The sequence below is a fragment of the Scyliorhinus canicula genome, chromosome 16 (genome assembly GCF_902713615.1).
Source record: "Scyliorhinus canicula chromosome 16, sScyCan1.1, whole genome shotgun sequence".
NCBI classification, from domain to species: domain Eukaryota; kingdom Metazoa; phylum Chordata; class Chondrichthyes; order Carcharhiniformes; family Scyliorhinidae; genus Scyliorhinus; species Scyliorhinus canicula.
The window spans coordinates 133,520,223-133,546,082 of record NC_052161.1 but is presented as its reverse complement, the minus strand read 5'-3'; the positions used below and the strand labels follow the sequence as shown (position 1 = coordinate 133,546,082).

The 25,860-nt window shown below is 45.5% G+C and overlaps 1 protein-coding gene across 3 annotated transcripts in view; it reads left to right on the top strand.

The window, feature by feature from the left end:
- ptpn11b (protein tyrosine phosphatase non-receptor type 11b) overlaps nucleotides 1–25,860 on the top strand; it is a 176,383-nt gene that overhangs the window by 9,095 nt on the left and 141,428 nt on the right. The window contains exon 1 of one of the 3 annotated variants that reach the window (XM_038821751.1): nucleotides 18,419–18,441. The exons of the other annotated variants lie outside the window; for them this stretch is intronic. Within the exon in view, the coding sequence (XP_038677679.1) occupies nucleotides 18,434–18,441 (8 nt within the window). The 5' untranslated portion in view covers nucleotides 18,419–18,433. Of the gene's footprint in view, nucleotides 1–18,418; nucleotides 18,442–25,860 lie in introns of those variants that run through there. 3 annotated transcript variants of the gene reach the window in all.

Below are 25,860 nucleotides of genomic sequence, written 5' to 3'. Positions count from 1 at the left end.
ATTTCAGGGTTTTGACCCAGTGACAGTGAAGGAATGCAAGATACTTTGTGTCAGAAGGTGTGTGACTTTGAGGGGAACTTTGGAGGTGGTGGTGTTCCCATGCATCTGCTGTCCTTGTCCTTCTCTATGGTAGAGGTCACGGGTTTAGAAGGTGCTGTAGAAGGAGCCATGGGTGAGTTCCTGCAGTGCATCTTGCAGATGGTACACACAGTTGCTACTGTGCATCACTGGTGGAGGAAGTCGATGTTCAACAGGGTGTTATGCTAGTCAAGCGGGCTGCTTTGTCCTGGTTAGTGCTGAGCTTTTTGAGTGCTGTTAGAACTGTACTCCTAAGACTATAAGATATAGGAGCAGAATTAGACCATTCGGTCCATCAAGCCATTTGATCATGGCTGATATGTTTCTCATCCACATTATCCTGCCTTCTCGCCATAGCCCTGATTCCCCTATTAATCAAGAACCTATCTATCTCTGTCTTAAAGTCATTCAGTGATTTGGCCTCCACAGCCTTCTGTGGCAATGAGTTCCACAGATTCAACACCCTCCTGGTTGAAGAAATTCCTCCTCATCTCGGTTTTAAAGGATTGTCCTTCAGTCTGAGTTGTGCCCTTTGGTTCTAGTCTCTTACTAGTTGAAACGTTTTCTCCACATCTACTCTATCTAGTCCTCTCCGTATTCTGTTCTGAGATCCCTCCCTCATCCTTCTAAACTCCATCGAGTACAGACCCAGAGTCCTCAACTGCTCTTCATATGACAAGCCCTTCATACCGTGGATCATTCTTGTGAACCTCCTCTGGACCCCCTCCAAGGCCAGCATGTCCTTAGATACCGGGCCCACAACTGCTCACGATACACTAAATGGGGTCTCACCAAAGCCTTATATAGTTTCAGCAGTCGGTCCCTGCTCTTGGATTCTAACCCTCTCAAAATAAATGCTGATTTGACATCCTGGACTAGTGTGTGGTCAATTCCAGCCCCATGTACTCCGGAGTGACAACACAAGTGAATTAACCAATAATTCTTATAAAGGTCTTTGGCCCTTGGCTGCCCAATAAACACAGTCACCAGTTTGCAACGTAAACACAATTACTGTTTATTTATAACAAGGTAGAGAATGAAATATGCAGTAAATACAACTGGTTAATGACAAGCTAATACTTAATACCCACTTTAACTTGCCCTCTCCTTCTATACATACACACAGCAGACAGACAAACGTAGAGGGGTAAAAATCATAAGTGGAGGGAAAAAGAGTCTTTGTTTCAGATGATGGGTCTTTAGCACAGTTTCTTCATAGAAAACTTGCAGATTAAAGTCTTGGTTTGCAGTCTGTAATGATCGCTGTAGTTTAGAAATGCATTATTTGGCTTTTTCTGTTCAAACTTTGCTTTTAGTTCGAGATTTGCATTCCGGCTTCTGGAGTTTTAGGAGAGAGAGTTGGGGGGTTCTGCCCTAGCCTTTCAGGAGAGAGAGTTGGTGGGTTCTGCTTTTGCCTTTCAGGAGAGAAAGTTGGTTGATTCTGGAATTTGCTTTCACAGCCTGTAATGGTTCTCCTGTACATAGATTAATCCAGGCTTTCTGGAGAAAAATAGAGGGGAAAGGATAGTTGGGCTTTTCCCAGGGCTGCCAAGATCAAAACTCAAACCCAACTCAAACCTTGAAACTCTGAAAAGCATATCAATGCTGTCAGATCCAATCACCATCTGTTCCCGGGAGGCACACAGCCTTTTGGGGTAATTCATTGGCCACCAGCCAAATCAATCAAAGCGTGACCCAACCCATCTCTCTGTCACTGATGCCTGCTTGTCTACAGCTTCTGTTTAAACCAGCATAGCCTTCCGGATTCGTCCTGCTTGAGTTAAAGATACATGCTTCTTGCCTTAAAGTGGTTATCCATTCAACATTCATGGATCAAAAATGTAACGGCAAAAATTAAAGAAAGGGGAAATAGGGAAATAAACAGAGTGTAAACAGGAAGGATCCTTACAATGCTAACAGTGCATTTGCCTTCTGCCAACTGAACCTGATGTTAACTTTAAGAGGACTACTAAGTCCCTTTGTGCTTCAGATTTCCGAAGCCTTTCCCCATTTAGAAAATAGTCTGTGCCTCTATTCCTCTTACCAAAGTGCATAACCTCATACTTTTCCACATTGTATTCCATCTGCAACTTCTTTGCCCACTCCTATTCTGTCCAAGTCCTTCTGTAGCCTCCCTGCTTCATCAACACTACCTGTCCATCTACATATCTCTGTATCATCTGCAAACTTAGCAACAATGCCGTCTGTTCGTTCTTTTTCCCCAGATCATTAATGTATATTGTGAATATTTGTGGTCCTAATACTGACCCCTGCAGAACACTACTAGACACCGGCTGCCAAAAATGCTCCTTTATTCCCACTCTCTGCCTTCTGCCAGACAGCCAATCCTCTATCAAGGCCAGTACCATGGGCTGTTATCTTATTCAGCAGCCTCCTGTACTGCACCTTCTCAAAGGCCTTCTGGAAATCAAATAGATAATGTCCACTGGCTCTCCTTTGACTAACTTCCTCATTGGCTCCTGAAAGATTCAAACAGATTTATCAGGCATGACCTCCCCTTGACAAAGCCGTGCTGACCCAGCCCTATTTTACTTCCAAGAACTCCACAATCTCATCCTTAATAATGGACTCCAAAATCCTACAAATGACTAATGGTAAAGGCTAAATGGCCTACAATTTCCCGTTTTATGTCTCCGTCCCTTCTTAAACAGGGGCGTTGTATTAGCCATTTTCCAGTCCTCTGGGATCCTCCTTGACTCCAGTGATTCCTGAAAGATCACCACCAAGGCCACCACAATCTCCTCTGCTATCTTCTTTCGAACCCTGGGGTCGGTCTGAATGATTTATCCTTCTTCAGACCTTTCAGCTTCCCCTGCACCTCTTTAGTGATGGTCTGCCCCCTGACTCTCTTGAAGTTCTGGTATTCCACTGTTATCTTCCACCGTGAAGACTGATTCAAAGTACCTATTCAGTTCCTCCACCATTCTTTGTTCGCTATTACTACTTCTCCAGCCTCATTTTCCAGTGGTCCAATGTCCATTCATGCCTCTCATACCTTTTTATATATCGGAAAAATTTCTTGCAATCCTCTTTTATATTACTAGCTAGCTTACACTCCTATTTCATATTCTCCCCCCCCTTTTTCTTTTTTAGTTGTCCCCTGCTTGCTTTCAAAGGCTTCCCTATCCTTTGGCTTCCCACTAATCCTCGCCACATTGTATAGAGTCATATAGTCATAGATATTTACAGCATGGAAACAGTTCTATCACTAAGCTAGTCCCATTTGCCTGCATTTGGTCCATAGCTTTCTATACCTGTCCTGCCCACGTAACTGTCTAACTGCTTTTTAAAGGACAACATTGTGCCCGCCTCTACCACTGTTTCTGGCAGCCCGTTCCAGATGCTCACCACCTTCTGTGTGAAGAAATGTCCCTTCTGGTCTCTTTTGTATCTCTCCCCTCTCAACCTTAAACCTATGCCCTCTAGTTTGAGACTCCTCTACCTTTGGGAAAAGATGTCGACTATCTACCTTATAACTCAGACCATCAAATCCTGGTAGCATCCTCGTAAATCTCTTCTGCACTTTTTCTTTTATGCTGTCCCTGACTTCCCTTGTCAGCCATGGTTGCTTCGCCCTCCCCTTAGTATGTTTCCTCTTCCTTGGAATGAACATCTGTTGTGGGCTCCCCCCAAAAAAAACTCCTGCCATTGCCATTCCATCATCTTCACTGCTCGGCTCCCCTTTCAATCAACTCTGGCCAGCTCCTTTTTCATGCCTTTTGAGTTACCATTACTCAGTGTAGTACCATTGCATCTGATTGCAGCTTCTCCCTCTCAAACTGCAAGATGAATTGTATCATATTGCGGTTACTGCACCCTCAGGGTTTCTTCCTTTTAAGTTCCCTAATCAAGTCTGCCTCATTATACATCATCAAATCCAGAATTGCCTGTTCCCTATTGAGCTCTACCACAAGCTGCTCCAAAAAAACATCTTGTAGATATTCCACAAATTCCTTTACTTGGAATCTGCATCGAACCTGATTTTCACAGTCCACCTGCACATTGAAGTCCCCCATGATTATTGTAATATTGCCTTTCTTATATGCCTTTTCTATGTCCTGATTTATTTTCTGCCCTACATCCTGACTACTGCTAGGGAACCTGTACATATCTCCCATCGGGGTCTTTTTTCCTTTGCGATTCCTCAACTCTACCCTCACAGATCCATCCAGGCAGGTGGAGAGTATTTTATCTTCTGACTTTGCCTTGTAGGTGGTGGACAGACTTTGGGAAGTCAGGGGGTGAGTTACCCATACAGGTGAACACTGCACATATTAATTTGGATTCTGCACAGTGTAAAGAAATACAAACACGATGAAAGATTAAAAAAAAATTTTTTATTACAAGATTATGGAATGCCACATAGAGGTATTTAAAATGTTGAAGGGAGTAGATATTTTTCCATGGAGTGATATAAAAAGAGATTCATGGCACAGCACATAATTACGAGTACTATTCATTGAGGGAATACCAACATGGAATAGTTAAGCCAAATGGCCTGTTTCCATTTTCCAATTGTGTAATTCAGTTGACCAATAGCCCAGTTGACCAAATGTCCAGCTATGCCCTTTAGTTAGAACTTGCCAATCAGTGGAATTTTTATTTCCCTGTTTACCTTATCAAAATCCCTCATCAGTTGGAACATCTCTATCAGATCTTCTGTTAATCCTCCTTGTTCCACCGATTTACTGGCAACAACAATGTTGGAATACATATTCCATGACAGAAATTGTTTTCAGGCAAGCACTAAGGTTTACATTGACTCAAATTGGCTATTTTAACTGAATTCTGCATAGCTTTGGGGATAAGATTTGAGGGCGTTCGGCTCAATTTTTTTCCCACTTCGTAATCTGTTCCGTGGGTTTTTGTGCACAAAAATAAGCCCAGAAAAATAAGACTAATTTCAACTACTGAAAGGAGGCTAAACAGTGTTATTTTTGAAATATTCTTAAAGATTGCCATCGTTTTGGGCTTGTGTGTGAATAAATGTTTAGCAATGTAAAGAGTTAGCTTCCAACAGTGAGGGGAAATCAAAGGGTACAAAACTAACTCTAAGCCAGTTTCCTGTACATTGTAGTGACATTGGCAGGGCTCTGAGAATTAAAAATAAAGTGCTTTTTGTTAGTTTCTTTCTTCCTTAAATCTTTTTGGGCATTTATTTACATGTCCAGTTGCTTTTGTTTCTTCAGTTGGCTTTGTGAAGTTATTTGATGCTTCCTTTTAACTTGCTTCCTTCTCTTCAGTAAGTTTTCAGGTGAAAAATTAAACAAAAGTAGCGAGCCAGTTCAATATTCAGCCTCGTTTATTCAAATTGTGCAAGCATTTAGGACTTCTAGAAGAAGGTGCTTGATAAGGTTCCACACAAGAGACTACAGTACCCCAAATCCGGCAACCAAAGGAGTCCCAAAGGATACGAGTGCAGGAGATAGTGCCAGCGATGCGTGGCACCAAAGCCAACACTACAGTGGAGAGCTATGGAGCATGATGTCAGCACCATTAGTGGTGATGACCAAGATGTTGCTCAGTCAGTGATGGCCATGGTAAGAAGTCTTACAACACCAGGTTAAAGTCCAACAGGTTTGTTTCAAACACGAGCTTTTGGAGCACGGCTCCTTCTTCTTCACCTGAAGAAGGAGCCGTGCTCCGAAAGCTCGTGTTTGAAACAAACCTGTTGGACTTTAACCTGGTGTTGTAAGACTTCTTACTGTGCTCACCCCAGTCCAACGCCGGCATCTCCACGTGATGGCCATGGCTGTGTTGTGGTGGGACCTTCCCCAATCACGCGTGGACCTTGCTGGGACGCTGTGGAGCGTGTTCCAGTCTCAGGTGGAAATTGGCGAGACACTGCAGAGCATGGCCCGCTCACAGAGGGGCATCGCTGAGGGCATCAAAACCATGTGCAGACATTGGGGAGTAGCCAAGCTGGCAGAGCCAGATGATGCAGGGGTATCGTAAGCGCAATCAAATTTCCCCTCCCTCCCTACGGGCATGGACCAGAGGAGGGAGCGTTCGAGGCTGAAGCAGAGATTCCCGATGGGGTGACAACAACTGTCACTATCCCGCCTCCCAGAGTCAGGTGCGGAACAGGGTGGCATGGCAAGGTATGTGCCACTGCCAAGTCGGACAGGGCCCTCCGGCACCACGCCCTCAGAGGACGCCCACCAGGGGCATCAGGCCACGGTTTGTGGTAAGCAGCAGACTGCCCTCACCCCTGATGTACATCCTAGGGACACACCTAGACATAGCATTAGAGCACGGAGGGCTAAGCAGATAGACAATTACTGAGAGGGTACTGATTGAAGGAGATGGTACTGGGGGGAGGGCGGGGTGGTACCATTGGGGGCTGGGGACGACTGGGGTCATGACTGCACACCATTAAAATACGTCACATACGAGATATGTGAAACCCGTGTCATGTTATTCCGCACTACAGGCCGGTATGCACCCCCCTCCTCCCGGTAGCCTTTCCACCCCCCCCCCCCCCAGCTCGCTGTGCTCCCAGTTACCAGACCTGCCCCCCCCCCCCCCCCCCAAGGCATACCATGAGCAAAAGATGTGTATGAACGCACACTCAGCAGACAAACAGGAGTCAGACTATTGCATAGATTGTGGAGCACCAGTGCTCAACTCACAGCGGGTTATCATCACGCTTCTGCTTTGTTTATTGACCTGCTAACAGTGCTGACACGGCCCATCACCCTGGTATGTCGACCTGTTTACAGTGCTGACACAGGCCCATCACTCTGGAGTGATGTAGCATAGACCTGGGAGGGTGTAACAAGGCAATTGAGAGGGGGAAGGGGCGGGTAATGGTTGGGTGGGTAATGTTCGGGGGTTGTAGTGAAGGGAGGGGGTAGTGTGAGGGCAGGGGTGGGGAGGTGGTGGTTAGGAAGGGACGAGGTGGAGAGATGACGAACAAAGCTTTTGACAAGGTGCCACACAAAAAGTTGCTGCATAAGATAAAGATGCATGGCATTAAGGGTAAAGTAGTAGCATGGATAGAGGATTGGTTAATTAATATAAAGCAAAGAGTGGGGATTAATGGGTGTTTCTCTGGTTGGCAATCAGTAGCTAGTGGTGTCCCTCAGGGATCAGTGTTGGGCCCGCAATTGTTCACAATTTACATAGATGATTTGGAGTTGGGGACCAAGTGCAACATGTCCAAGTTTGCAGACGGCACTAAGATGAGTGGTGAAGCAAAAAGTGCAGAGGATACCGGAAGTCTGCAGAGGGATTTGGATAAGTTAAGTGAATGGTCTAGGGTCTGGCAGATGGAATACAGTGTTGACAAATGTGAGGTTATCCATTTTGGTAGGAATAACAGCAAAAGGGAAATGATAAAATATTAAAACATGCTGCTGTGCAGAGAGACCTGGATGTGCTAGTGCATGAGTCGCAAAAAGTTGGTTTACAGGTGCAACAGGTGATTCAGAAGGCAAATGAAGTTTTGTCCTTCATTGCTAGAGGGGAGGGATGGACTTTTAAGACTAAGGAGGTTAAGCTGCAATTGTATAAGGTGTTCGGGAGGCCACACCAGGAGTATTGTGTTCAGTTTTGGTCTCCTTACCTGAGAAAGGACATACTGGCATTGGAGGGTGTGCAGAGGAGATTCACTAGGTTAATCCCAGAGCTAAAGGGATTGGATTACGAGGAGAGGTTGAGTAGACTGGGACTGTACTCGTTGGAATTTAGAAGGATGTGGGGGGATCACATGGGCCTCGTTATATCTGGTCTCCACATGGGTCACCAGACTCCGTGCTGGCATCATCAGTCAGGTCCTAAGCAGGTACCCCTCATCTTTTAAGAGCCATCCAGTCACCCTGGGGTGGTCCCTTGAAGTTGCCGGGGATCTCCGACTGCCCCAGGATGTAGCTGTCATGCACAACCCCTGGGTTGCATGATACATACGTGCATGATCTTGAAGTGGTGGTCGCACACAAGCTGAATGCTCAGGAAGTGTTTCTGTTTAAGAAGGGTGCACCCGGACCGCCTGGTGTGCAGAAGGCAACATGTATGCCATCTATTACCACCTGGGGCATCCCAGCGATGGCGGAGAATTCTGCTGCCCGGGGATCTTAGTTTATGTAGTTGGCTGCCCGTTCAAACAGGGCATTTGTAACCTCACGAGTGCACTTGTAAGCCTTGGGTTGGGTATGCCGCACAAGTCCTTGCTCGAGCCCTGGACAGAACACAAGATGTAAACATTCAGGGCTGCGGTGACCTTGACGGTCACCAGTAGCGTTAGTCTCCTCCTCCACATGGTGCCAAATCCGCAAGGACATGACACAGGTGCTGCGCCATCTCCTTGTTAAAGCGAAGCCTCCTGTGGCACATGTTGTCCATCATCTTTTCGAAGGACCAGCGATGCTTGTACACCGCGGGCAGGCACTGGCCTCGCCTTCTGAGTCCCTCCCTGGCTTGATGGGTGGCCGTGTCCTCGGGGTGTGGGTCGGGATCTGCACGTGGGCCACTGCCTTGAGCCTCTGTCGGTGCTGCTGCTGCTCCCTTCTCCGGCGTCTGGCTGCCTGACCTGCCAATGCCACCGTGAGGGCAGCTTCCGCAGGGTCCAAGATATCGTCCATAATATCAGTAAAGGAATTGGAGAGGGTGAGAGACAGTCAATCAGTTAGGGCTTCCACCCTGGTACCCTCAGATTCCCCCAAGCCTCCCACACCCTCGCATTCTCAGCCACCCTCAGGGTTCCATCCAACACGCCCTGCACACACACTCCCGGTCACAGCAGTGGCGCCAGCACATCGTACCTCATACACTCACTGGCACTGTTGCCTGGGCCAGGTACTTGTTCCCTCCATAGTCACACACACACACCCTCTGTTCGCGGGGATGTCCCCAGTGCTGAGGGCTAGCTCCTGGGTGTTATGATGCTGGCCACTGCCTCTGTGGTGTTGATACCTCCAGTGTTGCCAATTCCCCACTAGCTATAGCCTTGAGCTGCAATTCTCAATTGTATGGAACAACAGGTTCATGTTCTCTCCTAGTATCGTTTCAAGCTTTCCTCTGCATTCAAAGTTTTCGAAGCATATTGTCATGAAGAAATTGTCCAATTCCATCTTTTTGTATGTGTTCGACTCATAGTCATAGAGTTTTACAGCTCAGAAGGAGGCCCATTGACCCATCGAGTCTGTGCTGGCCAGCAAACACCTATCCTAATTCCATTTTCCAGCATTTATTCCGTAGCTTGTATGTTGTGGCATTTCAAATGCTTATCTAAATGCTTCTTAAACGTTTTATGCAGAAGGGGACTAAATTCTTGTTGCTTAAATATAAAGTTGCCCTGTTAGCATATTAGAGAACTAATCCTAGTTCATGAAATCATGTTCTTTCCAATTGCAATGGAGTTATTGTAGCTGGCGGTGGGGAAGCTTCAATAATACCAATTTGCAATGTCTCCTAAGAGCTGCTTGAAATCACCTTTAATAGGGAATTAGTGTCATAGTCAATCATTGCTGCAAGCAAAAACAGTTGAGAAGTAACCGGAGTTATTTCACGCTAAATTGTAATAGTGGCCATACAGAATTGTCATGACACCTAGTAAAATGCATTTCTATTTGAACCTCTCTATTTGATAGGCAGCTTAATAATAATGGTAAACAAATTGTATTGATCAAATTTGTTTCTAAGCAAAGTTCTTATTCAATATAGTAATACAGTTCAATATTAAATATTTCTTGAAAAGGAACCTGTGTGGGGCGCCAATATTTATGGGGAGACTGGAAGGTGACATCAAGGGAAGATGGTGGGGTTCTGGATGGACAAAAGAACATGTTTCCTGAACAACCTGCAGAAATTAACTACAGAATGTATTGAAGTTTTTTTTCGACAGATTTCCAGCCTGATAACCAGCCTGATTGATAGGCTGCCTGCCTGTTGAGTGGGAAGACCTGTGGCTGCAGATGAAGGACAGAGGGCAAGGAGGGAGATATCCTAGGGAAGGGAGTATTGTGAACTGGAGGAAAGACCTTGTTCAGGGGCCAGATCCTGGGAAGAGATTGTAGTTGCAGGGATAGATTGTGGTCCAATCGCAGAGAGTGGGAGTGGCTTGCAATTGGAATGAAGGAGAGATCGTGAGGAGGTGGAGCATGTGGTCTTGGGAGAGAGGTTAGGGGATAGGGAGAGCATGAAAGTCGGGGGGATTGCGGGGGAAGGAAATCAGGAGCTCGGGGTATCTGTGATTATGTGGAAGGAAACAGTTAAACGTATGGGGCCTGGAATAAATGCACCATTTATGGAATCATTTCCTTGCAGGGTCTGAGATACAGCTGAAATTGATTTTTTAAAAAAATGTCAAAATGGAGGAACACAGCCTCCCTAAGAGCTTTTGCCAACCACCCCACCCACCGAGAGAAAATAATCACCCACACCCCATAACAATCACACAGATACACCGAGTGAGTTGGGGTCAGGTTTGATTTTTTTTTTAAATTTCAACTTCTCAAGTAACTTTAACCTGCAAGACTTTGTGTTAATATCCCCATTGAGACTGACAACTTAAAAAAAAAAATTTGAACTTCCAGTTGACTGAAAGGATGACACAACAAGATTTCACTTTAAAAAGATTTTTACGACACAAATTCTATTATTGTAGGAACCATATATATTACTGCAGCTGAAAAATCCACTTCATAGATATGTGTTACATTGCTCCGTAAGTAATCACTCAATCTTCTTGGAACAAGTCCAAAGTGATTCTCGGCACCTAGTTTACTTCCATTCCTTTCCTTTCACAACCCCAGAACACTCATTATGCGGGGTTTCCTCACCAATTCTCCCACTGGTGCAGCTAGGTGAATCTTCCAGCCTTGTTACAATTCATCACAAATTTGGTCTCCTCAACTGAACACAGGCTTCCAACTGAATTCCACGTTGATGCAACAGTCAAGAAACCCCAACTACGTCTCTCCTTCCGACAGAAGCTAAAGAAATTTGGCATGTCTGCATTGACTCTCTCAAACTTCTACAGATGTGCCATAGAGAGCATCCTATTTGGCTGCATTACAGTTTGGTATGGCAACTGCTCGGTCCAAGATTGCAGGAAACTGCAGAGTGTGGTGAACTCAGCCCAACGCATCACACAAGCTTGCCACCTTCACATTGATTCTGTGTTTTTCACGGCGACCGGCGATTCTCTGGCCCAGATGGGCCGAGCGGCCTGACGTTCCCGACCGGTTCACGACGGCGGCAACCACACCTGGTCGCTGCCGTTGTGAACATGGGCGCCAAATGCTCGTTTGTGGCTTGTCGGGGGCGGAGAGGGGAGTGAGCACCACGGCCGTGCTCAGGAGTGGACTGGACCACGATCGGTGCCGTCCGATCATCGGGCCGGTGTCTCCAAGCGACGCACTCTTTCCCCTCTGCTGCCCCACAAGATCAAGGAGCCACGTCTTGCGGGGCAGCGGAGGGGAAGACGGCAACCGCGCATGCGCGGGTTGGAGGCGGCAGCCGTCGTGGCGTCAGCCTTGCATGCGCGGGTTGGAGCCGGCCAACCTGCGCATGCGTGGCTGATGTCACTTAGGTGCCGCCGTCACGTCATTCTCGGCGCACTGCCTTGACGCGAGCGTCAAGGCCCGGCAGCCGAGATTTACGGAGCGCCGCTCCTAGCCCCCTGGGGGGGGGGGGGGTGAATAGGGTGCGAGGAGCGGCCTCCAAGGCCGTTGTGAAACTCGGCCGAGTTCACGACGGCCTTCCCGATTCCGCGCGGGAGCGGAGAATTCTGCCCACAGTCCCAAAACATAACAAGCTTGAACTTCATATTAGTAACATTTGGCTATTAACAATGAGTTCACGTGATGATACTTTTGGTGATGCCAATAAGGGAGAGTCATTCATCGCAAGCAATGCACTTGCCAGAGCCTTAATTAATTGTCTGCACACATAAGAAGATTAAGATTGAACAAAATCCTGTCCTTCTCTGAAGAGCAATACAGATTCTATCTTCAAGCGTAATTAGTGTTGAAACATTTATTATTTGGAACACTGCTATTGTCGATAAATACGGCTGTATGCCATCTTTAAAAGATGACAGTTTCGGGCTGGACAGAAGAAGCTTGATTACAGATGCATCAAAGATATTTAAAAAGCACAAATAAAGTAGGTGTGGAGCACAAGAAAATGGAAACATGTTAAAATTGATGAAGGGACTTTTTAAGACAGATATTGATATTGGCAATAGGTTCTTCACATGAAGTGATCAGTTGCTTGTAGTTATCTTGGCCAGGACTGTGGAAACAAGAATGCTAGATTCATCAAAGATACAGATAGGTGTGGGCTGGGAGTGTGTACTGGGAGTTATCCGTCTTTTTTTCTAGATGGTTGAGCTAAATAGCTTCTTATCTATATCAATCTTGGGAATTTGTAAGTCGAGCCCTAGCTCTTTTTGTTATTTTTCGCAAGACTTAACCCCATCTTTCTAAGCATCCAATGCAGTGGTACGTGTTACAGCAGATAAACACATTGTCTGATTATGAATAAAATGAACACACAAACATACGAATTAGGTGCAGTAATAGGCCATTCGGCCGGGCGGCCCCTCATGACTGCTCCACAATTTGATAAGATCATGGCTGATCTGATTGTGGCCCGTACTTTCCTATTCATCCCCCATATCCTTTGACTCCCTTGTCAGCCAAGGATCCACCTAACTCAAATTTGAATATATTCAATGATCCATCCTCCACTGCTCCCTGAGAAAGAGAACTCCACAGACTAACAACCATCTGCGAAAAAGACATTTCTCCTCATTTCCGACTTAAATGAGAGACCCCTTATGGAGACCATTTATTTTTAAACTATGTCCCCAAATTCTAGACTCACCCACAAGGAGAAACATCCTTTCACCATCCACCCTGTCAAGTTGCCCCAGGATCATCATATTATATGAATCGCTGCATATTATTAGTTTTCAAATTGCCAATGGCCAGATCTTGCAGTGGCAACGAAATTTGAAATACAGGAGTCTGCATGTCTGCAAGATAATGTGAAAATCCAGATGTTGTCAGTAATTTTATGCTTCTCCAGTGGGGGAACTGTTGAGTCTTCTCTAGAGTGCAATCAACAGGAAACCTCTGAACAGAGAACATTGCTCTTAGGCTGTTAGTCTCTCTGTACAATCCCTTGGCAAAAGTTGCACCATGTTGAACGACATATAGCTGGGCTTTTAACAGCATACTAACTTCATAATTATTTCTAAACACCCCATTGGCCTCAAGGCCAACCACCTGGCCTTGAAAAGCCAATTTTATATTTGTGGGATGTGTCAAATTTCTCCACTATGATAACTTTGACATTTTACATATTTTTAAACATTTGTTTATCTTTGAATTGAGATATAAACTATGTAAGGACCCTCGCAAGACCCATGGGGCCACCTCAATTGATCTTCCCATGGGACACGTGGGATATGGGCCCCCCGGCTAGTGGACGGAGGCCCATCAGCTGGGGCACGTGGAAATCGCCCTGTAAAAGCTGGCCCTGACTGAGACGGGCTGAAAACGGTAGTCCCGTTTGGGACCGTAGAGCTTTCAGCAACGTTGTGACCTTCACCTTTGTTGTCGAATTGAACATTTTGGATTTATTTTCTTGGGCCGCCTGAACTTTTAAATTATAGGTAAAATGGTTCAGTGGTTTTAACTTCCTGGTTTTCTGTGGTGAGACTACTCCAATGTGATTGGCTGTTCACCGTCTTTGCTAAAATCATTGCTGCTACGCACCTGGAACTTATCTTGACTTGGGGGAGAAAATTTGACAGGCAAGAGGAAGTCTGCGCCACAAGAGACCACTAGATCTGAGTGGGCAACTTTCTTCAAGGTCAATGTGAAACAATGACTGAATAATCAAGACCAAATCCAACACATTCCAATGCTTTGGAAACATTAATTGATCGTTTCTGATTCACTTCTTATTTGCTTGCGTGTTCTGTCAATAGTAAGGTGGCAATGTACTGCACTACCTCTGGTTTAAAATATCCCAATGAATTTACATCATTTAATATTTCCTTACGTTATGCTGCTTCTTTTATCCCGATACAAATCGAAACCACGTTATATAATTGCGAATGTGGCAGCATATCTGCTACCCAAGATCCATCACTTCATTAAATCTATCATCAGTGTTCCCAGAAATCTGATTCTATCCTTAAACCATTTAAAAGGAAGTTTATTGATCATTTGCTGTAATTTGAGATGATACCCTATGTTCTGATACAGTAATGTTTATTTTGTTTCCTAGTGGAGCCCAAAGTTGAGCTAAAATATTAGTTATGTTATAAAGGCCGGGATTCTCCCTTCTGCGGACTAAGTCCCCACGCCGGCAGGAAAACCGGCACCAATGACTACGGCGTCAACGGCCCCCAAGGTGAGGAATTCTTACCTCTCTAGGGGGCTAGGCGGATGCTGGAGTGGTTGGCGCCACTCCAGCCAGTGCTGAAGGGCTGGAATGAGTTTGCGCATGCACGGAATGACCGGCGTGATTCCGTGCATGTGCAGACCGGCCGGCGTATTTTTGCGCATGTGCAGATGCGCGGGCCGCCACAGGGGCCCGGTGCGGAAGAAAGAAGGCAGAACGATGCGCCCCGATCACAGGCCAGGCCACCTTGAGGTCCCCCCCTGTGGTCGGATCCCCCAGCACCACCCCCGAGGGCCGTCCCGCATGCTTACCTGCCAGGTTCCGCCGTGCGTGAGGTGAGTAATTCACGCCAGCAGGACTGGCCAAAAATGGACGGGCGCTCGACCCATCGGGGCCCGGAGAATCGCTGGAGGGGCCGCTGTCAATGGCCCCCGACCGGCATGGCGGGAATCCCGCCGCCACCCGACAAACGACGCCGGAGAATACTGCAGCCGGCGCCACGGTGGCGGGTCGGGATTCACGCCTCCCGCCGGGATTTCTCTGACCCAGCGGGGGGGCGGAGAATCCTGGCCAAAGTGTTTCTCTTTATATTTTTCACACTTTGGGATGCAATTTCACCCGGCATCTACCGGCCTCGCAGCACTCATTCGAGTGCAACGTGGCCAGTAGGTCGCACCCTGTGGCTACAAGAACAGGTCAGAGGCTGGGAATTTTGTGACGAGTAAGTCGACTCCTGATTTCCCCAAAGCATGTTTGCCATCTCCAGGGCTTCAGTCAGGAATGTGATGGAATACTCTTCAGTTGCCTGGATTAGTGCAGCTCCAAATACTCAAGAAGCTAGCCACTGTCCAGAGCAAAGCAGCCTGCTTGATTGTCATTCCATCCACTACAATAAGCATTCACTCCCTCTACCATCGATGCACAGTGGCAGCAGTGTAGCATCAAGCAGCATGGCAGGAACTTGCCAAGGCTCCATTGACAGCATCTCCCAAACCTGCGACATCTACCACCTTGAAGGACAGGGATAGCAGACACATGGGACACCATGTTAGGAGAGACATTCCAATTACATGTCAAATTGATGTTAAATATCCAATAATTAACACTGATAAGTAAAGGGCTTGCAAGTGGCACTTGTGGTGTGGTGATAGAGTTTTGTATAGAGTGTCTTCAAGGAAAATAAAGGTGTTTGGGAACGGAGCAGAACTCTTGACTCTTTACTCAACAGTAGTCAGAAGCGAGCACACCACCACCCGTAGGTTCCCCTCCAAACCACACACCGCTCTGACATGGAACCATATCGCCATTCCTTGACAATCACTGGGTCAAAATCCGGGAACTCCCTCCGTAACAGCAGTGTGGGTTTACCAGCACCATGTGTACCGCAGTGGTTTAAGAAGGTGGCTATCGGAGGGCCATTGGATCACCAACTTCTTGAGGGCGATTGGGGATGGGCAGTAAATGCACCCTGGACATGGGGGAAATCCTCCCCGAAAATGTCGAAGCTAATTTGTGGTGGATTTTTCAGGGAGTTTCGCGCCTGCTCTGCTGGCAAGTTCCCGACCACTATTCAATGAGACAGTCACTTTATTGGACCCTGGGGAGTTTCTCACTGGTTTAGCCCACACGTAGAATTTTATTTAGCACTGGGGAACTGCGAGATTGGGCCGCTATTTTGAAAGGCTATCCCAATCTCTAAATGAGCTTGTGGGTTCCCCTACATCCCCCACCCATGGGCAATGTGATCCCCCGCAAACATGGACACGACCCCACACCCGCCCAAGTGAGGACATCCCGCTGTGGGGTCCCTGGAGGTCCCCCCTCTTCAGGCCTCCCCAAGCCCGCTTATAGAACCCCCTCCCTTCCAGAACCCTCGCCCATAATCCACCCAACTTCCCAAAGGCCCTTATTTACCTGCCCTGCGTTCCACCACCTTTGAAGCCCCCAACCTCATTTTATGGGCATGGCCCCCCTTGCCCTTGACAGTGCCACTCTGGCACCCTTGTGCTGCCATCCTGGCACCCAGGCATTGCTTCTGCCGGCTTGGCAGTGCCACCTGGACACCGTGGCAGTGCCAAGATGTCATCTGAGCAGTGCCAAGGTTCCCATGTTCCACGGGGAGGGCCAGGGAGTCACCCTGTACTCACCCTAACCACCCAGGGGTCTCTGATGGCCCGGGTGCCCCCCAACCCCCACCGGGTGCCGTTGTGCCTGCCGCCAGGCTGCAGTCTTTCTGAGGAGGCCGAAGAATCAAGGGAGGCCGGTGGATCGCAGGCAGGTAGGTCGTAAGTAGGTTATGACCTACATCTGGGAGTGGCGTTTTGTCACGTCCATTTGGGGCGGAGCTCTGACTCCGATGTCTCACAGAGCTTCGGTGAATTCCGCACCTTGCGGAGGTTGTCAGGAGGCTCGCTGCAGGCCTCTCCAGAGATTCTCTGGCCATGTTATGCTCTCGCTTGAGCGCAACGCAGCCAGAAAATCGCACCCAATAATTCCCACCCCCTGTGAAAGAATAAAATAACAATTATAACCTGATTATGAGCAGGAGTAGAATTCTGACTTTCTTTTCCCTCTGCTTGTTTCTCTGCCTTGACTCTCACCAACCTATAATTCTTTGTCACATTGTGTTGACAACTGAGCTATTAAGTATTACAATATTATTTTTAATTTATTTTATGGATTGCTATGACTTTGCCAGTTTTCATACTCATAATCTTGACAAAGTGAAATAAACTTAAAAACTTTATTTCACAAGCAGAAAGGTAGGTTGGTGTTGCTGGAATTGAGAGCTATCACCTTTCATCTTTCTTCTGTTTTGCCGATTGTCATGGTCTTGAAGAATAGGTCTGGTGCTTATGCATGAGGAAATAGAGTTAGGAAAAGTTACACATTGGAGAATAAAAGTATGAAATAATAACTGATAATAGGCTAACTTTAAGAAGAGTGCCAACTTCAGGAATGCCTCGACCTATCCAAACTTGGTTGCTTTATGATGAAGAATTTTAAAATGCAATTAGGTTTTGTTCATTATTTGGTGAATTAGTTCAGAATCATTACTATAATATTGTTTGTAATACAAGTTCATTGGTAGTATTGTCACCTTAGATACAGTAATGTGGTAACATTTGCACTTTGAAGTTGAATTATCAAAGATGACTGCATTTGTAGGAAACACACAAGTATTACTGATTTTCTCTTAATGCCTTTGAAGTTTGTTCCTTAGCTATGTTTAGGAATCTACATTCTATAATTCAAATTTTTGGAATAAGTGCTTGGGTTGAGCCAGAGGCCCAACATGTGTGCTGATTGTTCTCCGATAGTGGAATTGAAATTGGTAAAAAAGATGTCCACCTAGTATTGACATCAGCTAAAACAAAGATGGTTTAACCTCATATTTCAACAAGAGATAGGGAAAGAAGGCATTTTAATTTCCGTTTAAAACATTTAGAGTACCCAATTATTTTTTCCCATAAGGGGCAATTTAGCATGGCCAATTCACCTACTCTGCACATCTTTTTGGGTTGTGGGGGTGAGACCCACGCAGACATAGGAAAATGTGCAAACTCCACACTGACAGTGACCCGAGGTTGGGATCGAACCGTGTCCTCGGTGCCGTGAGGCAGCATTGGGGGGCTGGTTTAGCACAGGGCTAAAGAGCTGTCTTTTAAAGCAGACCAAGGCAGGCCAGCAGCACAGTTCAATTCCCGTACCAGCCTCCCTGAACAGGCGCTGGAATGTGGCGACTAGGGGCTTTTCACAATGACTTCATTTGAAGCCTACTTGTGACAATAAGCGATTTTCATTTTTCATTTCAGTGTTAACCACTGTGCCGCCCCAAAATGCTAAGCATTTGATGTTTCTGCCCGGCTTCGAACCACCATCGGTGTGAGGTGAACGTGATAACCACTACACTACAGCTGGCAGTGTTGCATTTTCATTTCCATGGAAAATAAATGAGGAGAGGGGAAAAACAATGGCAAGGTTACAAATGTTAAATACTTATGCGAACAAACCTGTGAATTGTTTTTTTTAAAATGAAAATGAGTGAAACCTTCTCATTCATGCACAAATCACCCTCGGCTATGTAAAGAAACTGTGGCGACTAGGGGCTTTTCACAGTAACTTCATTGAAGCCTACTCGTGACAATAAGCGATTTCATTTCATAGACATAGAACATACAGTGCAGAAGGAAGCCATTTGGCCCATTGAGTCAACACCGATCCACTTAAACACTCACTTCCACCCTATCCCCATAACCCAATAACCCCTCCTAACCTTTTTGGCCACTAAGGGCAAACCACCTAGGAGGAGGGCTGGGGTACAGATTTTAGGGTATGCTGGGGAGCTGACGTTTTGTGTTGGGTGCTGGGCTAGGCCAGGTCTGGTGCAGTGATTTGTATTCTGTTGTCTCCTAGAGCTTGGGATGCCCCTTCTCAAAAGTGCTTATTAGGGATGTTGTACCTGTAAAACCTCAGGTACTTTCGACAAGTTTACTTATTCAAATGTTTTACCTAGGGTGTCTTTACTTAGGAGGAAACAAACCATAAACACAAGTTTAAAATTCAACAATATTTATGAGTACAATTAACCCTCATATTACCCACAAATACCAGAGGTGGGAATAAAGCAAATTAAAACATGAATGGAGGAAGTTGGTAGGAAAGACTCAGAAATTATAAGAATGTAATTTTGCCATCTTTATTATGTTTGCTGTACATTCTGGGTTTCAGTCATCTAGTTTCGACTGGTTTGAGAAATAATTCCAGGCAGTTAGTTGAGCATTCCGGGTGTCCTAAAAGACACTTGGGTATCACTGAATTGAGAACAGTAGGTATTTAACATCTGATTTTTTATTTAAAGCATCATTAATTTTTACCTAATTCTGGATGGCATGGTGGCGCAGTAATAGCACTGTTGCCTCACGGCGCCGAGGACCCGGGTTCGATCCCGGCCCGGGTCTCTGTCTGTGTGGGTCTCACCCCCACAGTCCAAAAAGATGTGCAGGGGTGGTGGATTGGCCACGTTAAATTGCCCCTTAATTGGGGAAAAAAAAGAATTGGATATTCTAAATTTATTTTAAAAAACAAATTCTAAATTGCACCCTTGTCTTGCAAATAATTTTTGATTCCAGATCTAAAATAACTAAATTATCGTATATTGCAAGTGAAGGTGTTTATAGAAGAGCAACAATATTACAAAAGTAAAATATTCTCAAACTCCCAAGGAGAGAAAAATTTATCCACAAAGTCTTACTGGGGGCACTACACAGAGTTTGTGGATTCCTCGGAGGCAAACAGTGTCATGGGGCGCTATCTCTGCAGCCTGCAAGGAATTCCTCATTAATATCAGGGAAGAAATCACACAGGTAGCTCCTTGTGCTACATTAATGAATTTCTCCACCGCCGCCGCCCCGCACCAATGTCTTTTTGATTCATGAAGATCATTGTTTTAAGATGCAAATTTTTTCACCATGAGTTATGATTCCCTGGGAGTAAATTTTAGCTGTTATAACATTATATAGAGGATGCAATGGGTTTTACCCCTACAAATGCTAAACTGTACAATCTTGACAATCAGAATATTGGACAAATTTTATTTATCTTGGTAATTTGTCAAGAAATGTAGTCCTATTCACCAAAGTATATTCTCGATTATTACATTGTGGTAGAAAGTTTAGATGGTTAGTGCCCTTTATTGAGTGCTGTAAGTAACTTTAGAGGTACAAAATGAGCATGTGTGAGGTGAGATATCTGGGTGTCACATTGGTGACGGTTTTAGCATGCACACAGTGAACATATCCTGGATAAATGCAGATTAGGAAGATCATGATGCCAAACAATGCTGTCATTTCAGAGCTCAGTGCTTCAGACAACTTGGTCTCTTAATCGTTTATGACCAAACATACATTCAGCAAGGGTTGTCTTATGGTGAATGGCTGGATGCGCAAGGCTTGTGTGCACTGGAGTTTTAAAGAAAAAAAAGCCGACCTGATAGACACATAAGATCCTGTTGAAAGGATGTACACTTTGTAGTGAATGTATTATACTAATAATCCACCAGTGTATTTGTATCTGTGCTGTCGCACTTATATTTGTATCTGTGCTATACTGTTGCCCTTGTGGGCTTCTCCTATGGGCCATTGTATGGCATTATCCATAGGGGAACATGTTGGGGCATGTATGGGCTCCGCCCATGGCTCTTCCCCCTCGAAGGGAGGTATAAAGAGCAGTTGACCTGCAGACAGTTCTCAGCATTGGTTCAGTCACAGGCAGGCACTGTTCTAAGTTGATTAAAGCCACGGTTTACTTCTACTCGTGTCTCAAATGAATTGATGGTTGCATCAATTTAATCAACTTAAACGCAACTATGGAATCGGCCCTCAAACCTGACCGACTGGAACTCGATCTGCCGGCTGCGGAGGCAAAATAAATGTTTCCGCACTGGCTCTGCTGCTTCAAGGCCTATCTTGCAGCCTTCTCAACGTCCAAAAAAAGATTAAGACGGGTTACTGGGTTATGGGGATGAGGTTGGGTGAGGTGCTCTTTCCAAGGGCCGAGGCAGACTCGATGGGTCGAATGGCCTCCTTCTGCACTGTGAATTCTATGACCAAGAGGCCTTTTGATCCATTGGGTTTGTGCCTGCCATCAAGCATCTATCCATTCTAACCCCAATCCCAAAAGTCCTGTAGGTCACCGCGAGGGGACAAACTCTTGTAACCAGCTATATGGCCAGGAGGCAGAGAGGTGTGATTTGCAGCACCTGCTTCCGCTACAATGTCACATCCCTTTTACGAGGAGCAAGCCAGCTTAAAGTAGTTCAGGCTGGCTTTACCTCGTGCCAACCTTGAACTATTTTGGATATTGCTGAGGCGTGAAGCCAATCAGTAGTGAGGTTTGTATTGGCTTCACGCTGCAATCATTTAAATTAGCAAACAGCACCAAGCTGACTTGCTGTCTGCATCAAAGACAAGGAGGCGCGGGTTAATTGCAAATCACGATCCCTTTGCTGTCTTTCAGGGGCAATATAATTTGGCCACATTGGTATTTCATTGGAATGATTTATGGCAAAGAAATTACCGGGGAGATAACTGCTAGTGTTTTCAGACTGGTACTCTTTTCCTCCGCCGACGTACTGCACATTTTAGTCCTTCAAAGTGGTTTAATAATAGAAATTAGTTGCAAGTTCAAAACTGATTCTCTTGGAAAAATTGACAATGAATGAACAAACAAAATTGATACATACATATCTTTCACAACCTCAGGTGCTCCCATAGCACTTTACAACCATTGAAATCCTTTTGAAGTGTGGCCACTGTTGATCTACATTACAGCATAGTTGGGAAGGTATTTATAATATTTTGCACCCACTAAACCTTTTGACACTAGATTATTTTTCCAAAGGAAAAATATAGTTTATGTTAACATTAATAAAAACATTGTTTTAATCATTTATTTTTCTTTTAGTGGCCAGTTTTGTTATCTTATTTCCTCCCCTTCCTGAAACCACATTTTCAATGATCTAATACTGTTACAATTACAGGATGGCTTTTCTAACACGTCTTTTAAAGTCATTTTTTCCCCATATATGTGTGTGTTGTACTATAATAGACCTAAGAGTGTTTTACTGTGTGTTGCTCTACACAAAACCTCAGTCTCTTTTTCAAGAGTGCTTTTAGAAAATGTTTTCTTGTGCTATCTTGTGCTAATTTGCTTCTTTTCATGCTTCTCACAAAATCATCAATCCACAAATATTTCTAAGAAGTGATACATGTGGTATTTACTAAATATTGTTTGGAGCTTGTTGTATAAAGTTTGCTGTGTGTTCTTAATCAGTCAGCTGACATTAGGTTAAATGGGGATCAACATCCTTTGCAGTCCGGGATGTTCGTCCCAGTTTTACAAAATGGCATAAGCCATAAGTGCTGACATGTACTTAAGGTAAAAAGCTTGAGCCAACAATCAAGAATAGGAAGCATGCTGTTTTCCTACTCTACTAAAGGCAGACTGCCAGATACATCCTTATAGTTTGGAGACTCAAAATACTGCATCTCTATCATGTTACTTTTCTTTGTAAGTGAAACAGTAAACATAGCAGGTTGAAACTGGGCTCAAGTTTGAACACTGTGAGGCCCTGTAAACTGCCAAAATGACAGCCAAGATATGAACGAGTGCACTGGACATGATAGCTGATAAGGGCGCACCTACATAATTGCCGCCAACATGTAGAGTTGGTAGACCATGACACAGTACGTTAATAATTAGTTGCCAGTGCATTTTGGAGCTCTGTACTATAATTTCAGCTCTCTTCTAACCTTGGACAAATGTTCAAAAATGTGAAGGACCTTACCCCACCAGCGCTATTTGCATTGGTGGCCTAAGATTGTTTCCTCCTGGCATTGAGCATGACTGGGAGAATGAGCAGAGGTTACACAGAATAGGGCAAACTAATAGAAAAGATTGAAAAAGCAGGGGTAGAAGGACTCTCATTCCCAAAATAGTCAGTACTGTTGTTTCAGTAGGGGTTGAAATGTGCAGACACACTACTCTACCTCCAGTTAATTCCTGCAGAGTCCTATTAGGGATAGAGAAATACAGCACAGAACAGGCCCTTCGGCCCACGATGTTGCGCCGAACTTTTGTCCTAGGTTAATCATAGAATTTTGGACTATTTTTCACGGCCAATCCACCCAACCTGCACATCTTTGAACTGTGGGAGGAAACCGGAGTACTCGGAGGAAACCCACGCACACACGTGGAGGATGTGCAGACTCCACACAGACAGTGACCCAAGTCGAAATCGAACTTGGGACCCTGGAGCTGTGAAGCAATTGTGCTAGCCACAATGCTACCGTGCTGCCCTTAAGAAGTTAACCTACACTCCATTATTCTACCCTAATCCATGTACCTATCCAATAGCCGCTTGAAGGTCCCTAACGTTTCCGACTCAACTACTTCCTCAGGCAGTGCATTCCATTCCCCCACTACTCTCTGGGTAAAGAACCTACCTCTGACATCCCCTCTATGTCTTCCACCATTTATCTTAAATTTATGTCCCCTTGTAATGGTGTGTTCCACCCGGGGAAAAAGTCTCTGACTGTCTACTCTATCTATTCCCCTAATCATCTTATAAACCTCTATCAAGTCGCCCCTCATCCTTCTCCGTTCTAATGAGAAAAGGCCTAGCACCCTCAACCTTTCCTCGTATGACCTACTCTCCATTCCAGGCAACATCCTGGTAAATCTCCTTTGCACCTTTTCCAAAGCTTCCACATCCTTCCTAAAATGAGGTGACCAGAACTGCACACAGTACTCCAAATGTGGCCTGACCAAAGTTTTGTACAGCTGCATCATCACTTCACGGCTCTTAAATTCAATCCCTCTGCTAATGAACGCTAGCACACCATAGGCCTTCTTCACAGCTCTATCCACTTGAGTGGCAACTTTCAAAGATCTATGAACATAGACCCCAAGATCTCTCTGCTCCGCCACATTGCCAAGAACCCTACCGTTAACCCTGTATTCCGCATTCATATTTGTCCTTCCAAAATGGACAACCTCACACTTGTCAGGGTTAAACTCCATCTGCCACTTCTCAGGCCAGCTCTGCATTCTATCTATGTCTCTTTGAAGCCGACAACAGCCCTCCTTACTATCCACAACTCCACCAATCTTCGTATCATCTGCAAATTTACTGACCCACCCTTCAACTCCCTCATCCAAGTCGTTAATGAAAATCACAAACAGCAGAGGACCCAGAACTGATCCCTGCGGTACGCCACTGATAACTGGGCTCCAGGCTGAATATTTGCCATCCACCACCACTCTCTGTCTTCTATCGGTTAGCCAGTTCGTAATCCAACTGGCCAAATTTCCCACTATCCCATGCCTCCTTACTTTCTGCACAAGCCTACAATGGGGAACCTTATCAAATGCCTTACTAAAATCCATGTACACTACATCCACTGCTTTACCTTCATCCACATGCTTGGTCACCTCCTCAAAGAAGTCAATAAGACTTGTAAGGCAAGACCTACCCCTCACAAATCCGTGCTGACTATCCCTAATCAAGCAGTGTCTTTCCAGATGCTCAGAAATCCTATCCCTCAGTACCCTTTCCATTACTTTGCCTACCACCGAAGTAAGACTAACTGACCTGTAATTCCCAGGGTTATCTCTATTCCCTTTTTTGAACAGGGGCACGACATTCGCCACTCTCCAATCCTCTGGTACCACCCCTGTTGACAGCGAGGACGAAAAGATCATTGCCAACGGCTCTGCAATTTAATTTCTTGCTTCCCACAGAATCCTTGGATATATCCCGTCAGGCCCGGGGGACTTGTCTATCCTCAAGTTTTTCAAAACGTGCAACACATCTTCCTTCCTGACAAGTATCTCCTCGAGCTTATCAGTCTGTTTCACACTGTCCTCTCCAACAATATGGCCCCTTTCGTTTGTAAATACTGAAGAAAAATACTTGTTCAAGACCTCTCCTATCTCTTCAGACTCAATACACAATCTCCCGCTACTGTCCTTGATCGGACCTACCCTCGCTCTAGTCATTCTCATATTTCTCACATATGTGTAAAAGGCCTTGGGGTTTTCCTTGATCCTACCTGCCAAAGATTTTTCATAGAACATAGAACATAGAACGATACAGCGCAGTACAGGCCCTTCGGCCCTCGATGTTGCACCGACATGGAAAAAAAAACTAAAGTCCATCTAACCTACACTATGCCCTTATCATCCATATGCTTATCCAATAAACTTTTAAATGCCCTCAATGTTGGCGAGTTCACTACTGTTGCAGGTAGGGCATTCCACGGCCTCACCACTCTTTGCGTAAAAAACCCACCTCTGACCTCTGTCCTATATCTATTACCCCTCAATTTAAGGCTATGTCCCCTCGTGCTAGCCACCCCCATCCGCGGGAGAAGGCTCTCGCTGTCCACCCTATCTAACCCTCTGATCATGCCCTCTCTTAGCTCTCCTAATCCCTTTCTTCAGTTCCCTCCTGGCTATCTTGTATCCCTCCAGCGCCCTGTCTGAACCTTGTTTCTTCAGTCTCCTTCTTCCTCTTAACAAGACATTCAACCTCTCTTGTCAACCATGGTTCCCTCACTCGACCATCTCTTCCCTGCCTGACAGGGACATACATATCAAAGACACGCAGTACCTGTTCCTTGAACAAGTTCCACATTTCACTTGTGTCCTTCCCTGACAGCCTATGTTCCCAACTTCTGCACTTCAATTCTTGTCTGACAGCATTGTATTTACCCTTCCCCCAATTATAAACCTTGCCCTGTTGCACGCACCTATCCCTCTCCATAACTAAAGCGAAAGTCACAGAATTGTGGTCACTACCTCCAAAATGCTCCCCCACTAACAAATCTATCACCTCCT